General features: G+C 55.0%; 2 protein-coding genes across 5 annotated transcripts in view; one reads left to right on the top strand and one right to left on the bottom strand.

Annotated features, from left to right (window-relative positions):
- Positions 1-163: 163 nt before the first annotated feature.
- On the bottom strand, positions 164-8848 carry ZYX (zyxin). The gene is made up of 9 exons (XM_066262509.1): positions 8438-8848; positions 7777-7976; positions 7523-7615; positions 6871-7425; positions 2789-2909; positions 2477-2646; positions 2166-2344; positions 1254-1374; positions 164-747 (listed from the first exon to the last, which is right to left on the bottom strand). Exons 1-9 carry the CDS (start codon positions 8643-8645, stop codon positions 643-645), a joined length of 1752 nt encoding a protein of 583 aa, XP_066118606.1. The 5' UTR covers positions 8646-8848; the 3' UTR covers positions 164-642.
- FAM131B (family with sequence similarity 131 member B) overlaps positions 8667-15543 on the top strand; it is a 22524-nt gene continuing 15647 nt past the window's right edge. For 2 of the 4 annotated variants that reach the window (XM_066262513.1, XM_066262512.1), the window contains exons 1-2: positions 8667-9411; positions 10655-10745. In XM_066262513.1, the coding sequence (XP_066118610.1) occupies positions 8667-9411; positions 10655-10745 (836 nt within the window). Of the gene's footprint in view, positions 9412-9731; positions 10295-10654; positions 10746-13853; positions 15385-15543 lie in introns of those variants that run through there. The other 2 variants (XR_010729462.1, XM_066262511.1) reach the window with 2 other exon arrangements.

The following is a 15543-nucleotide window of genomic DNA, read 5'->3' as shown; positions in this document are numbered from 1 at the left end:
CGTGCTGGGAGCTGGAGGAGGGTTTAATATATATATACATATATATACACATACACATATATATTTTTATAAATAAACAGAAGCTGAGTTTTCACCTTGACCCCTGGTTTGTTAATCCCTCCATCTCCTCCATCTATAGCACAAAAGACTCAACTACTAAGAATTCTGGAAAACAAGGTGTTTATTTGTAGCCATAGCCACGATCCGGTAGCATGGGTGGGTGGGAATGGCCAGGCCAGTGAGCCCAGCCTGGCCCAGCATCCCCAGGGCTCAGGGGGCTCCCGGCCCTCAGCAAGCGGAGGAGAGCTGCTCGGCGGGCCAGCTGAGGGCATGGGTGCAGCAGTGTAAGCGACAGCAGCACTCAAGCTGGCGCCCCCACAGGTAGGGTACACCTGGAGGAATGGGGGTCCCTGCAACATGGGGGAGGGCCGGAAACCCAAGGCTGGGACTCTGCAGCCTGGGTCTTGTTGGAGCCCTGGATCAAGGCCCTTGGGATACTGGGTGGGGTTTGGAATGGAGGGAAGCGCTAAGACATCAAAATAACAAAGAGGGGCAGAACCAGTGGTGGGGCGGGGTGCTCTCAGTGTGGGTGGTCTGCTGGCAGGGAATGGACTCCCCAGTGGAGAAGGGGCCAATCCTCACTCAGGTCTGGGCTCTGGCAGTGTGGCACTTGCGGCAGAGCACGTGGCCGTCCAGGGGGAAGCAGCCATTGTCGTCTGCCTCGATGGACAGCGCCTTCCCACAATCCTGGGAGGAAGAACGCACCCCACACCCCGACACTGACATGAAGAAGGCCAGTGGTTCACAGTGCAGAGCTGTGTCTGCCTCCTCTGTGGCCCCACCCAGCTACACCCATCCCCACTCGTCCCCACCTTCACTTTTGTCTCCTGGGCCTCCAGGACCAGGATGGGCAGTGGGCAGAGCTGCGCCCACCCCAGTAAAGGACACGGGGCCTCTCCCACCCGTCTCAACTCCATCTTGACTCTTCTTTCTTCTGAACCTCACTGAAACTCCCTCCCCGCCACCACAAAGCATGACACCCTTCCCTACCATTGCTCAGTCTCCTACTTTGGCTCATCTGCAACTCAGTGACCTCACAAACCAGCTCCCTCCTATAGTGACCAAAGCATCTGGGCAGGTAGACCTGGGCACTGCCATGTACCACCCTCCAAACTGCTGGCCGGCACTGTCCACTACCTGACAGTGAGCAGTCCCCCCACCTCCCAGCCCCCAGAGGCCTCAGGGACACCGACCTCACACTTGTAGCACTTCATGTGGAAGTTCTTGTCCAGAGCGACCACTCGCACCGTCTCCTCGCGGCCAGGCTCAGGCATGATGGGCTCGGCACAGACAGAGCAGCGGGGTGCATACTGCCTGCAGGGCAGCGAGGCGGCCACGGGTCAGGACGGGGGGGGGGGGGAGATGGCAGGGGCACAGCAAAGGGTGTACTTCTTTGCTCTCCTCCTTACCCCACATCTCAATCGTGGAAAAGCCAAGTCCAGCCACCATCACTGCCCTGATCAAGGAGAACTTCCTGCCTACCTCCTGACTCTCCCAAAGCCCCATCCGCCCTGACCTCAAACATCAGAGCCTCACTACCATCACGTCCACCCTGCAGAGAGCACACCCAGAGGCACCCCTCGGGCCCCATCCCTGGACCCCTGACCCTGGCCCAGCCCCACCACAGAGGTGCTGCTACCTGACTGCCGGGGGCCCAGAGGGACGTGAAGTCCCACACCACAAACGGGGGAGTCAGGTTCTGCAGTGTCCCTGCACTGCCCTTCAGCGACCTTACAGGACTTTGCTGCTGGCCTGAGCAAGCCGTACCTTATCAACACTTTCCAGGGGGAAACCAGAGTTCCAAACATCTCATCTCCAAGGGAACCTTCAGAACCCAGCCCGTGTATGAAGTGAAGTCACCCCAGCACCTGGTGCTGAACCCAAGCCCACAGCTAAAAGCGGCCTCTGTGAGCCGAGGGCCAGGGCCCCAGCCCCTGGACAGCTAAGACCAGAAGAACTGGTCTCTGCCAGCTACAGACAGGCAATGCGGCCAGAAAGCAAGACCAGGGGTTTGGAACTGTCCTGGCACCAGAGGGGCAGCCTGGCTCCCAGACAAACCACTGTTGGCCCCAGGGAAGAGCCCAGGGGGTGGGGGGGGTCCTCACTTGTGGTAGTCAGGGACGCAGTGGGGCCGGTTGGCCTGGTCCACGATGAAGGAGGTGCCCTCCAGAGGGCAGGCGCAGACCACGCAGGTGAAGCACTGCGGGTGGTAGGCTTTGCCCGTGGCCCTCAGCATGCGGTCAGTGATGGGCTGCCCACAGGTGTTGCACTTCTCCAGGGTATCCTGAGGGGGTAGCAGTAGGAGATCGGCAGGTAACTGGCATCCGACAGCCACGTGCCAGGGCTGGTCTGCCCTCCGTCTCCCCCACCCCCTGGCTGAGCCTCAGAGTGGCCCCCAGCCCCATCCATGACTCACAGTGTAGCAGCCCTCACAGTACGGCGCCCCGTCCAGGCTGTAGAACTGCTGCCCCTGCAGCTGCTGCTCACAGTGGTGGCAAGTAAAGCAGGTGATGTGGAACAGCTGTCCCAGAGCGCGGACCGCGGGCTGCGCGCGTGCCAGGGGCTGGTGACACCGGCCACAGGACTCTGAGAAGGCCAGAGAAGACAGAACAAACAGAAGAAAGCTTGCAGGGATCAGCTGACACGAACAGGGAGTGGAGCCCCAGGGACGGCCAGCACAGTAACGTAGGAGGAGACAGACGTCCCAATCAGGGGGCCAGGGGCTCACCATTGACAGTCACATTCTGCCTCTGAGGATGCTCCATGTCCTGCATGAGCTGTTGGGTCAGCTGCTCCAGCTCCTCCACCTCCTTCAGAGTCAGAGGTCCTGGGGCCCCAGGGGAGCGCACCTGAAACCCCACACTCGCTTTATATCCTCTCAAGGGTCACCATCTCCAAGAACATCCCCAGCCAGCTTATCCACGTTCTCCCTAGAAGGATTAACTCCCCTCCCACTTCCCAGATACTCAAGTTTGATCCTAACAGCTCCTCACACCCCCCTCCCAGACCCGTGGCCACGCAAATAAGAAGGGGATGACCCTTCCACCGCCTTGCCCAAGCCCCCCGTGGGCAGCCACAGACAGGCCAGAGTGGCTGAGCAGACTGGAGGCCACGCACACAGCAGCTCAGCTCACTGAAGCACCGGACACACCAGGCCACACATTCACTCCATAGAGCATGCTCGGACATGGCCCCCCACGGAGAGGTTAGAGGTCAGCACGCGCGCACCTACCCGGCCCGCCTGCTGCTGAGCAGCCCTGCCAGCGTGAGGATACAACACAGGTGGAAGTCACAGGTTAAACCCCCCAAGAGCTGCCTGCAGCCCCGCCCCCAGCCCCTCACAAAGAGGTCTGGGGTCCCTCCTAAGAGGGCTTCCTAGTCTACCTGACCTCACTTATTCCCCCAGAAGCCTCGGAGGTGGGCCATCCTAGGCCAGCCTACACCTCCTATTTAGGGGAACCTGAAAGAGCTGAAGGAGGGGGTGGGGTGGGGTGAGAGGGCCTGGCAGGGACCCTGAGAAGTGCCAGGGAGAGGCACCACAGGAGCAGTCTGACCTGCACGGGCATTGCCATGAGACCTCCGACAGGAACACAGGTTGGTGTCTGGGACTGGAGGTGTCCACCCAGGACTGTGGCCACTGAATGGTCAGTCTGTCCATGTCTTCGTTCCCATCACACCTGGAACCTCAATCTCCCAGCTACCTCCTCCTGCAGCCTCCTTCCCTCTGCCCGGGCCCACCAACCTCCCCCCCCCCCATCTGCATCCAGACAGACCTACATCTGCCGGCAAAAGCAGACACACAGAAAGCCCAGCCCTCAGCCATTTTCCCTGTCCACCCCTGCCCTAAACTGACTGTGTTCCCTGTGAACCCCCTTCTCAATGGAAGCTTTGCCTTTTCCTTTTCCCATCTCTTCTCCCTGGCATCTTGCGGACAGAGGAAAGGAATCTGCCAGCCCTTGCACACTGGTATGACTTTCAATGCCTGCTCCATTCTTTGGAAGTTGAAATATTCGTGCACATCAGCTCCCCGTGGGTACCGGCGTCCTTCGGGACTCACTTAGCAGTTCAGTTTCCCTCTCTGCCCACCAGCCTCGACATCACAGCCTCCACACCCACAGCACTCCTCAACCCCAGTGACCCCAAATAGTTCTCCATGTGAGGCATCGTCCACCATGGACATCCTGGACCTGAGATTCACCAGTCTCCAGGACTCCAGACTTGACCCCAACCATACCTCCACCCCTTCCCCATGTGTACTGCTGAAGGGACCGATCAGAAAGGCTTTCTTTTCCTGCCTCTCAGCCCTCCCCGTGTGCCTCCCCTACCCCCAGCCCGGCCCCTTGACCACCTGTTTCTACAAGGCACTCCCAGCCACTCTCGCCACCCTTGGCCACCATCACTTATCTGACCCAATCTCAGCCTGGCCAGGCCACCCACTTGCTTGCTTGCTTCCTGTTCCTGTCTCGAGGCTATAGACAGTAGGTCGATAGCTAAAGACTGCAGAGTGAGGTCACAAAACACTGCAGGGCCCTCGGTGCCCTCCAGCCCCAGCTCGGCGTCTGGCTTTTGGCTCCTGCGGGTTCCCAGTGGCCTTCCCACAGCAGCTGTTCCAAACCTTTCGTCTCCTTGAGGCCCTCGCTCCCTCACTGTCACGGATGACCTCACCTCCTGCACAACTGAGGAGATGGAAGCCAGCCAGCTTGAGCTCCCTGTCATCCTCCTCGCCACAGAGAGCACTGTGGTGACACTGTCCTTGCTCCCTGGGAACGCCACAGTGGGCATCAGCACCTCTCCCCCAGACCCCATCCCAGCGGCAGGCAGCCCCTGCTCTCTGGCGCCTCCAACCCCTCCTCCAGCAGCTCTTCCTCTTGGTTCACACGCATACCTGAGCCCCACTCCCCAGACTTGAAAAAAGGACCACACAAACACACACAGGCCAACTTCTGAGAGCAGGCCACTCATTTCCTCACCGCCCACACAGCCCTCCTTTCACTGTCCCCACCACAGGACACAAATGGACCACACCGTGGCCATGGGTGACTTCCAAATCGTCAAATTTGTGGCCTTACTGTAGTCCTTATCCTCCTCAAACCCCTACTAAAGAGTTCCCCAGACATCGCATTGTCCCGAGATCCTACCCTGACCTAGGATGGCCCTCCTCCTTCTGCCATTGTTGCCCTCCCACCTGACCAACGTGAGCATCATCCAGGGGTCCTCCTGTGTAAGCACCCCGGACTGCCTAAGTACCACTGCGCCACCCCACCATGACACTCTCCAGTCCCCCCGTGGCTAACTGAATGACAGTTCCAGCTGAAGGAAAGTCCTCCTGGAGCCTGTTGCTCAACACGCTGACAGCTGGACCCCTCCTCTTCCTGTCGTCAGCATTTCCCCTTCTGGACTTCTCTATTTTGTTAGCAATACCGTCATTCATTCCCCAACACACCCAGGCATTTTTTTTACCCCTCCCTCTCCCCTTCCAACTGCTTATCAGTCACCAGGTCCTGGAGGCTTTCCTTTGTAATAGCTCTTATCTGGGCCCAGGGGTGAATCCCCACCTCACTGACCTCCTCTTCCTCCCTCTAGTTCATACCTCTGCTAAAAACAATGCCCCCAAAGCTTCCAAAAGCATGGAGGTCACCAATCTTTTGAACTAGTGACACACCTACTAGGAATAGAAAACTCTGAAGGACCTGCCAGGACTGACCAGCTCCCTTGAGCTCCCCCCACCTGCCTCTCTGGAGCTCTATAACTTCCCAAAGGAAATTTCTACTTTCTCGTCTCCAAACACACGGTGCATTTGTGCCGCTGAGTTTGGCTAACTCACGATATTCCCACCCCAGGCCCATTCACTCTCCTCTCTGGATTCTTAAGTCTGAACATCCTTCAAAGCACCCCAACGCCATGCTGACTCCCTGCCTGGAGTTCCTGTAACACAGGATCCTGTACACACAACTCCTGGGTACCTGGCACATCCTCCTATCCCGTCCACGCCTGCACACACAGAGACATCCCTGCTCACAGCGTCCTCTGGGCTTGTTGGACTCGATGACCACCAGGGTCCCTTCAGTTCAGAAACTCTCATCTCCCAAATTAGAAGGCTGGGATAAGACCTTATCATGTGCTAGATAAAGACCCCAGCACATTCTCTGCATTAGCTCACTCAACCTCCACAACCACTGTCTAGGTGAATGGCGTTATTTCAGAGATGGGAAACTGAGGCTCAAAGTTCACCTCACTTGCCTAGGTTCTTAGGAGATGAGGAGCCGGGAATTCTATCCCTGGTCCAACTGAGTCCCTCAGCGTAACATCTTTGAGGGATCTCTTCTGTCCGCAGCACAGAGCACAGAGCCTGACACTAAGAAGCAGATGCTGGCTATGCCAGTGCCCTGCCTCTTATCACCAGCTGGGCCCTCGAGCCCTCCAGCAGTGAGAGCACTCAGAGAAACAGAGAGATTAACTCATGAATCCAAGAGGAGAGAAGAACCAGGGTTGGACCCATGATGAACTTCTTCTCTGCTTTAACATTCCAAGGCAGAGCGTAATGGATGGTCCACCAAACTCTCGGCCTAATTTGGAGTCTGGGCTGCTCCCCATACTCTGTCAGACCCCATCCAGCACCAGACCCTACCAGGCCCCCCTCCAGAAGAGCTATCTCTTCCCACATCCCACCACTCCGACCCTGGAGGCTGGAAACACCGACCCCACCACCCCATTCACACGTTCTCACCCTCATTCTCTGGCTCCTGACTTATTTCCCTGCTCCCCTGGCCCTGCCCCAGGTGTCAGCCTGGTCCTCCTGCCTTCCCTCACCTGATTTTGGTTCTGAGCCGGTGGGGGCACTGGGTGCTGCTTCTCCTGCACTCGGGGCTTCTCCCTCTGCTGAGCATAGGTGAAGCTGGGGGGTTGAGGGGAGCCTGTGCCGGCGGAAGAGGGAGCTGGAGGGGGCCCCAACTTTTGATTGGGCTGTGGCCCAGGTCCACCGGGGGCTCCAGGGCTGAACTTGGAAGCCACAGGAGTAAATTTGGGAGTCACTGGAGAAAACTTAGGGGCTGGAGGTGGGGCAGGAGGACCTCGAGGCTGACTGTTGGCCAAAGGCACAGGCTGAGGCTGAGGCTGGGGCTGGGACTGGGGCTGGGGCTGGACATGGAGCTGGACCTGAGGCTGGACCTGAGGCTGAGGCTGGGGTGGGGGCTGCACATGGAACTGGGACTGGCTTGGAGGCTGAGCCTGAGCCTGGGACATGGACTGGGAACTAGAAGAAGCCTTCCAAGGAGGCAGGGGTGCTGTGCCCCCAGCTGCAGGCTTAGTACTGGTCTTGGAAATGAACGGAGTGGCGACCGGCGGGGGTACATATCCTGATGACACCTGCAAGGGGAGGCAGTGGGGAGAGAGGTGTGGTTGGAGGAGGGTCCTGCCCTCCCCGGTTCTGTCCCCACTCCTTTCCTCCTCTCCTGTTCCTTACCCGAGCTTTGAAGGGGTCATTCTTGGTCATGTCATCCAGCAGTGAGGACAAAGAGTCTATCTCCAGATCAATACTGCTCACCTTTACCCTAGGCTAAAAGGTCAAGGGTCAGAGCACCCATCTCAGTCCTCCACTTCCATCCCAGTCCAGCAGGGCAGAGGGACAGGGGAGGTCAGAGGAAAGGACCCTCCACTCCTTTCCTAAGGGAGGTCCCTTCCTAGCTGCCCCACCACCACCACCACCGGCCTCCATACCTGTGGTGGGAGCTGAGTGGGGGCCTCAAGCCCTCCTTCCTCCTCCAGGGGAGGCGGAGGGGAAGGGAAGACCTCCTCCTCCAGAGGCGCAGGGGGAAAGGGCTCCTCGATCGGGGGAGGGGGAGGTGGAAAAGCACCTCCCAGGTTGCCTTCCGTGTCCTCGCCATCCCCAAGGAGGGGAGGGGGTGGTAATGGAAGGTCTGGGTAGGAAGGAGAAAGAGGGCAGTCAGCAGGGGCTCCTGTACCCCTTCCCCTAAGTCCCATCCTTTTACAGCTCCAACCCCTCACCCAAGAACTTTCTCAAGGGTCCCGGGGCACGCGGAAAGCAGACGGAGGCGCAGAACGCCCCGGGAGCTCTGGGTCAGAAACGGCCGGGGGCTCGGCGCAGGAGTGTAGCTCCCGTTACACTTCAGGAAACGGACCCGGAGGGAAGATTCATGCCCCACATTCCCACCTCCCACCCCCAGGCGAGGAACTTGGACTGGTCCCAGGAGCCCTGGCTCCCAGCCATGAGCTCCACGATGAGGTAAGAACATCTGCTCGGGACAGGGTGGCTGCGCCCAGCCCCCTCCGCTGCAACCCTTTCAGACACCCCCAACCACGAAGCCACTGCCCCCAGCCCGGCGCCCGCCATAGTCCAGTCCCCAGCCCCGCTGCATACCTTCCGGGAGTGGCGGGGGGATCTCGCCCACCCGGCCCATCTGTGCGCGCTGGGCCCCGCCAGCTGGGAGAGGCTCGCTGTCCCCGGGCCGGAAAGGATTCACTTTGGGCTTTGGGGCCACTACCGGGGCGAACTTCTTCTGCGGGGCGTAAAAAGCCGGAGCCGAGACCGACACAGAGATCGCGGGAGACGGGCGGGGGGCCGCCATGGTCAGACTGGGCTGCTGCGGATGGGTGGCCGGGTTACGCGGCGCCGAACCGGGCGGAGGACCCCCTGGCGGGCCTGGCTCCCCTCGGCGTCCCTGCGTCTCCTCCCCGTGGGCGGCTCCCCGCGCCTCACTGCCGGCTGGAGCGTGTGCACCGCTTCTCGAGTGGCCGCCTGGACGCCGGGTCCGCGGACTCTGCGTCCAGGTCCCAAGCCGCCTCTAGCCAGGCGGGGGAGGGACGCAGGGCAGAGGGAGGAGGGAGTGGGCGGGGAGAGCGCGGCGCCGAGACCATACAAGGAGCGGCCCGGAGAGGGGGCGGGGAGAGGCGGGGAGGGCGGACGCGGCAGGAAACTCCCCCAGGAAGGGGCCCAGGTCCTGCCCCGGGGCCGGAGGCTGCGCCACGGTCCTCCCGCCCCCGCCCCCGCTGCCCCGGCCAGGCGCGGACCACCCCTCCCCGAGCACAGGCCTCTGATGTCATTTCCTGACTTGCTCCCCCCCACCCCCACGCCCGACCCGCGGTGCCCGCGACCTGATGCTCCGTCCCCGCTCCGGGACATGCCAGCGGGGGTCCGATGGGTGCCCCCGGGATGCCGAAGCCGCCTCTTTGCGACTCCGCCCCGGCCCAGCCCCCTCCTCTCTGGGCCTGCTGTTACCTGCCCCAGCCACCTCCAGCTGCTCCTCCACCTCCCCACCCAGCTGCCTGCCTCGGGCTCCATATCCACTCCGGGTCGGCCTGTAGTGGCAACGAGCTCCAGGGTGGACCGGGATGGTGAGTGGGCGTTCTTCCTGCCTACGCCTCCCTGGGCCCTTTGGTGACCTGGATGGGGCGTGTGGGGTGTGAGGACGAACCTCAGGGGTCCTTAGGGGATCCTAACTTCAAATCCTGGGCAGCCCCTTCAGACTTCTAGGAATTCGCATCACCCGCGTCCCCGCCTGCGGATCTTTTAAGCTTTACTAGAGGAAGAGGCAGAGACGGCGGAGCCAGGGAATGGAAGGGGGCGGGGGGCTCCCGGGGGCGGCCGGCTGACTTGGGGCCAGAGAGGAATAGCGTGGACGCAGACAAGTAAGACAGTTCTTCAGTGCCCACAGTGACCCCTCAAGGAGCCTATAGGCGGCGGGACGGCCCTCGGGGGATACGGAGCGTGTGCTCGGTGGAGCCCCCCACTGGTCTAACTGGATTCCTTTGCCTTGGACTCAGCCCCAGGCTACGCAATAAAGGGACAGATCTGAACGTGGAAATTAACCAAATCGTTTCTTTGAATTCTTGCTCACTCACTGCTTACAAACTATGGAGTCATGTGGCCTTTCGGCCAGTACATCCAGTATATCACCCTCGGGCGCTGCCTCTGCTCTGCCATCTAAGGCAGTTCCTTTGCGCACGCCCTACTCTGTTCCCAGGTTCTGGCCCTTCAAACGGCTACAGCCTACGGTCAGCGAGCGTCTGGGCCGCGCTCTAGAGATTATCCAGACCCAGCACTGCCATTTACCAGGAGGAAACAGGCTGGGAGCTTAAGAGGGAGGCTCAGGACCACACCCGGTTAGCCCCAAGGGCTAGGTTAGAACTGGGTGACTTGAGGGCTCTAATGTCAGAGCTCACTCTCCTGCACCTAGATGTCAGGTGGAGCAACGCTGGAGTCCGTGCAGAGACTCTGGTAAGTCTCTTCATCCTCTCCACCTCATTTAATCTGTGTGTAAAAGGGTACTGATATTTAATCCACTTGCCTTATTGCATTATATGGAGAAATAAGTGAAATTTAATATATGAAGTGTTATATAATACTTGTTGTTATTGTTATTAAAACCCCAGTTCTGCCCAGAATGGAAACTCTGATGGGTTAACCTAAGGCCCTTATTCTATGTGTCCCCTTCTGAGATGCCAAGCTGATCTCTCATGGGCCTGGAGGGTATGCAATGCCTGCTTCTTCCTTCAGCTTTATTAAATACTTAATTGTGCCTGATACTACATCTTGATCTCCTTCTTAGATCCCACTGATCTTTCTTTTCTCTGGCAGCTGGTTGTCTTTGTCACGAGTGTCTCACACCACCATCAGCATGTGTGGCCATGCATGATATAAACCACTCCGTGCAGAACTTCTCTGACAGGTATGAGCTGGTCCTGGGCCTGTCCCTGTGAAGATCAGCTAGAAATTTGATACTGGGTTTCCTGTGTATGTTGGAAATTGTGTCTTGGGCTTTACAGACCAAAAAATCTCATTGCCAGTCCTTCAAAATATACTCATTTGGGGGGGGGGGGGGGCAAAAGTTAGAAAGATGGTTTCCAGATTACGTCACAAGAGGAAAAGCTATTTACAGTCTAAATGTCTCCTTAAGGAATGTGCATATGCACAATATAGTATGTTTAATTGTTAGGCAGCTGAACCTATTTATATATAAATCAAGACCAGAAGAGTGCATAGGCATGCTTAGTTTTACTGACCACGAAAAGCATTTGGGATGCAGAATGTGAACGCTAAGAATTTCCCGCCAGCCATTCTAAATACAAATAGAACCACACCAGGCATCCCAGGAGGACAGGTTCCCAAGGCCAGCATGCCTCTAGTGCAACTTCAGGGTCAACATTGTTAAAATGCACGTGGTGAACAGGAGTGGCCCTAATGAATCTTAGGTATTTTTCTTAAGTAAGCAATTCTAATTGATCTCAGGTAGCATGCATAAAAGGTAGGGAGTACAGAGGTGCTCCCAGCCATTCATTTCCAATAGCTCGGGGCCAGGCAAAAGATGGGAAGTTAAAAAATGGGCTGGAACTTCTACCTAAAACATCCCTACACACCTCTGAGAATTTATGTCCACCAGGTACCAGAAAGTTTTCTTCAATGTCACACAACTTAAAGTAAGCAGAATCAGCCAAGGCAAAATAAAGAAGAAGGAACAAGGGCAGTGGCCAAAAAATAATAGTTCTGAAATAAGGAGAGATGCTACCTTTAAGTTCTTTATGTATGCTAGCTGCAGATGGGTGCAGGGTCCATTTTGCCCCAGGCACTATGCTAAGCACTTAACAACAGCAAGAACAGCAACCCCCGTAACAACAACAACATCCACAATAATAATAATGGCAGCCACTTTGATAAAGCTCAGCGCATGGCGCTAGGCACAATACTAAACACTTTAAAACTTAGAGCCCCCATTTAATCCTCACAACAAACCAGTGAGGAATTACATTATGATCCCATTTTTCAATTCAGGAAACTGAGGCCATCTAGCTGTTGCATTTTTTCACCTCTGAAACTGCAAAAATAAAAATTATTTTGTGCCTGACCTGTGGTGGCGCAGTGGATAAAATGTCGACCTGGAAATGCTGAGGTCGCCGGTTCGAAACCCTGAGCTTGCCTGGTCAAGGCACATATGGGAGTTGATGCTTCCAGCTCCTGCCCCCTTCCCTCTCTCCTTTCTCTCTCTCTCTCTTGTCTCTCTCTCTCCTCTCTAAAAATGAATTTTAAAAAATCTTTAAAAAAAATTATTTTGTAATGAAAATATTTTATTCTTTGAAGACACCCCTGCCCCCCACTTATATCCCTGAAGTCCTCACGTCTTTCCTTTAGGAGCCCCGGCCTGGAATATCAACAACCTCTTCAGGTCAGCCTACAAGTCCATCCCACACTTGAAGTCCTGGGGTCACAATTTTCTCTTTCCATCACATGGCAGCATTGAACTCTGTCTGATCTGTCTGTCTCTGGATGTATGTGTTTCTATAGAGACAGAGATCGAAGGGGAGTGAGAAAGAGACTTTTGTATAATAGAACAGAAGGCTTCCCCAAGTATTGTTATTTTTTTTATTTTTTTATTTTTTAGATTTTTTTTATTTATTCATTTTAGAGAAGAGAGAGAGAGAAAGAGAGGAGGAGGAGCAGGAAGCATCAACTCCCACATGTGCCTTGACCAGGGAAACCAGGGTTTTGAACCGACGACCTCAGAATTCCAGGTCGACGCTTTATCCACTGCGCCACCACAGGTCAGGCTCCCCAAGTATTGTTAAAAGTGGTTGGTGTTAGGGTACAGAATGGGGGGAAGGCAGAAAGCTTTTATAACTGCTTTTTCCCCCCCGTGGACACATATAAATTTTATAATTTTAAAAGAAGGATAAGAAAGAAAAAAATGACAAGCTGTCATTTTTGTTTCCTGATATCAGAGTGTTTCCTTTGCCACTTTTTCTCGAATTTACTCCCCTCTTAGTCCCACTTGCATTGCTTGACAGGACAAAAGACTCGCTCACTGGTAGGGCTGCAGGCACAGTGGAGAGGTTGGGTGGGAAGGGGGGAGGAGTGAAGCACCCAGTGAGACCCAGGAATCTTTGTGGCAAAACTAAAGGAGAGCAGCTTCATGCTCAGTACCGGGGGTCATCCCCCAATCCCAATGGAAGGTGTGGACTGACACCCAGAAACGGTCCCCTTCCCTCCTTCCTTCCAGATAGGCTGACATTTGAACATCATCCTCTCTGCACCTTTCTCTTCCCATTCCTCAGCCTCAGTTCAACCAGTATTTACCAATAACTTCTATATTTTCCTCACTCTGGATATAATATGCCTTCAAGAGTTAAAAAACCCTGAAGTTGATATTTTAGTATAATTAAGTGTTAATATTAGAAATAAAAACGTTTCACCCACCCAGTAAGTAGTGCTGGCTCTGTGTGGCTACACTAATTATGATAGCTGGGTGGCCTTCTTGCCATTTAGACCTTGTTATTATTACCCCACTAGGTCCAGGCAGCAGTGAGCAGAGATAGCATAGGGTTGTCTAGGGAGCTGGGCTCAGAGAAGCAGTAGAAGGCAGGGGTCTGTCCGTCCCTCCCAAGGTCTGAGCCAGATGGGCACCCAAAGGCACTGCAAGTGTCAGCAAGGCAGCAGTGTGCGGTGACCGTGGGAGGCAGAACAAGGCAGATGGTCAGAGCACGGAGAGTCAGCAGCCCTGCATGGGGGAGGGCAGACAGGAAGAGACCCAGGGCACCGACAGCAGCACAGGCAGGTTGCTGGCACCGAGGTAGCTGCCAGTGAAGCATCTGCTCCCTTTTGCCTTCCTTCTCCCTGAACCCAGGGGAAGCCAAAATCAGAGCCTGGCCCAGAAGCTCCATGTTTGTTACTGAAAATAGCTAAGATGCTAGAAGTAAACATGTCAAGGAGTCTGGGGTGGGGTGGGGTGTTGAAGATCAATAGATAACCTCAAGGCTTGAAATGAGACGTACTTATGTTTTCCTAGTGGTTCCAGCCACCTCCAGTCCCTTTAATAAGGTGGGCTTACTGTGAAGACAGCCACCATTGTCACCTGACACAGGAAGTGGGTGCCCCTGAGCAGACTCTCAGAACTCCGCAGGCAGCCCCTACTACCACCCAGAGATGTGATGAATATGGCAAATGGGTGCCAGTCTCAGAAAGAGGCATAGGGATCCACCCAGAAGAGCACGTGTTTTCCTACTTAGGATTTTCAACATGCTCAAGCAAGCTGGAAGACAGGCCTTTGTGCCCAAGTGGGAAGACATTAATGACACAGAGCAACCTACCCGGTTCCAGCAAAGTCCTTATGGTGTGCTTAGTGGGAACACCACGCAGGGGGCCCAGCAGCATGCCTGCCACTCAGCTGGGGCCTTGTGCATGTTCGCTGAGCACAGCCGACTTCCAGAAGCATTGAAATCTCATACTAGATCAAGGGAAGCCTGCTGTTCTGTAAAGAAAGCTTAAGGGCTTTTGAATCAGTTTGCATCATTTATTCAGTCACTATGCATTTACTGAGCACCTACTATGTGCAGGATACTTTGGTGCTAGGGATATAATATTGAGCAAAACCAGACATGATCCCAGCCCTTATGGAGGGTCCATGATCTTAGGGAGTCTACAAAGGAACATAAATATTAATCACAAACAAATGAAAAACTGTATCCGTTAAAACCTACAATATCCAAAATATTATTAGCGAGAGAGAGACAGAGACAGAGAGAGGGACAGATAGGGACAGACAGGAAGGGAGATGAGAAGCATCAATTCTTTATTGCGGCGCCTTAGTTGTTTATTGATTGTTTTCTCATACGTGCCTTGACCAGGGGGCTTAAGCCAACCCAGTGACCTCTTGCTCAAGCCAGCGACCTTGGGCTAAAGCCAGCAACCTTGGGCTTCAAACTAGTGACCTTTGGGCTCAAGTCAGTGACCATGTATGATCCCATGCTCAAGCCAGTGACCTTGCGTTCAAACTGGTGAGCCTGTGCTCAAGCCTGTGACCTCGGGGTTTTAAACCTGGGTCCTCTGCATCCCAGGCCGATGCTGTATCCCAGGAGTCGGGAACCTTTTTGGCTGAGAGAGCCATAAACGCCACACATTTTGAAATGTAATTCCATGAGAGCCATACAACAACCCGTGTACCTTATGCCTTATCCAATAAAAATTTGGTGTTATCCCGGAGAACAGCTGTGATTGGCTCCAGCCACCCGCAACCATGAACATGAGCGGTAGGAAATGAACGGATTGTAATACATGAGAATGTTTTATATTTTTAACACTATTATTTTTATTAAAAATTTGTCTGTGAGCCAGATGAAGCCATCAAAAGAGCCACATCTGGCTCACGAGCCATAGGTTCCCGACCCCTGCTCTATCCACAGTGCCACCACCTGGTCAAGCCAAAATATTATAATTTCAACATGTAATCAGTATTTCGAAAGAACCAGTGGCTAATCCCATCCCCCATCCGAGAATGCAGAAATTGCTTGTACCCCCTCCCTCAACACAGTTTTCCACCATCAGTAATAAAATAGCTATCTTATTGTATAAATATGTATCTGAATTTTTGTCTGCATTTAAACATTTTTCTAATGGGTTTTATTACTTGAAAACAGCAGGTACACACCACCTGAAGTTCAAAGTTTCCAGTCTCTTTGGGCTTTGCCATCAGGGTGGGT

Source organism: Saccopteryx bilineata, chromosome 2 (assembly GCF_036850765.1).
Source record: "Saccopteryx bilineata isolate mSacBil1 chromosome 2, mSacBil1_pri_phased_curated, whole genome shotgun sequence".
NCBI lineage: Eukaryota > Metazoa > Chordata > Mammalia > Chiroptera > Emballonuridae > Saccopteryx > Saccopteryx bilineata.
The sequence above is the reverse complement of the archived record's forward strand: the minus strand, read 5'-3'. Positions and strand labels throughout refer to the sequence as shown.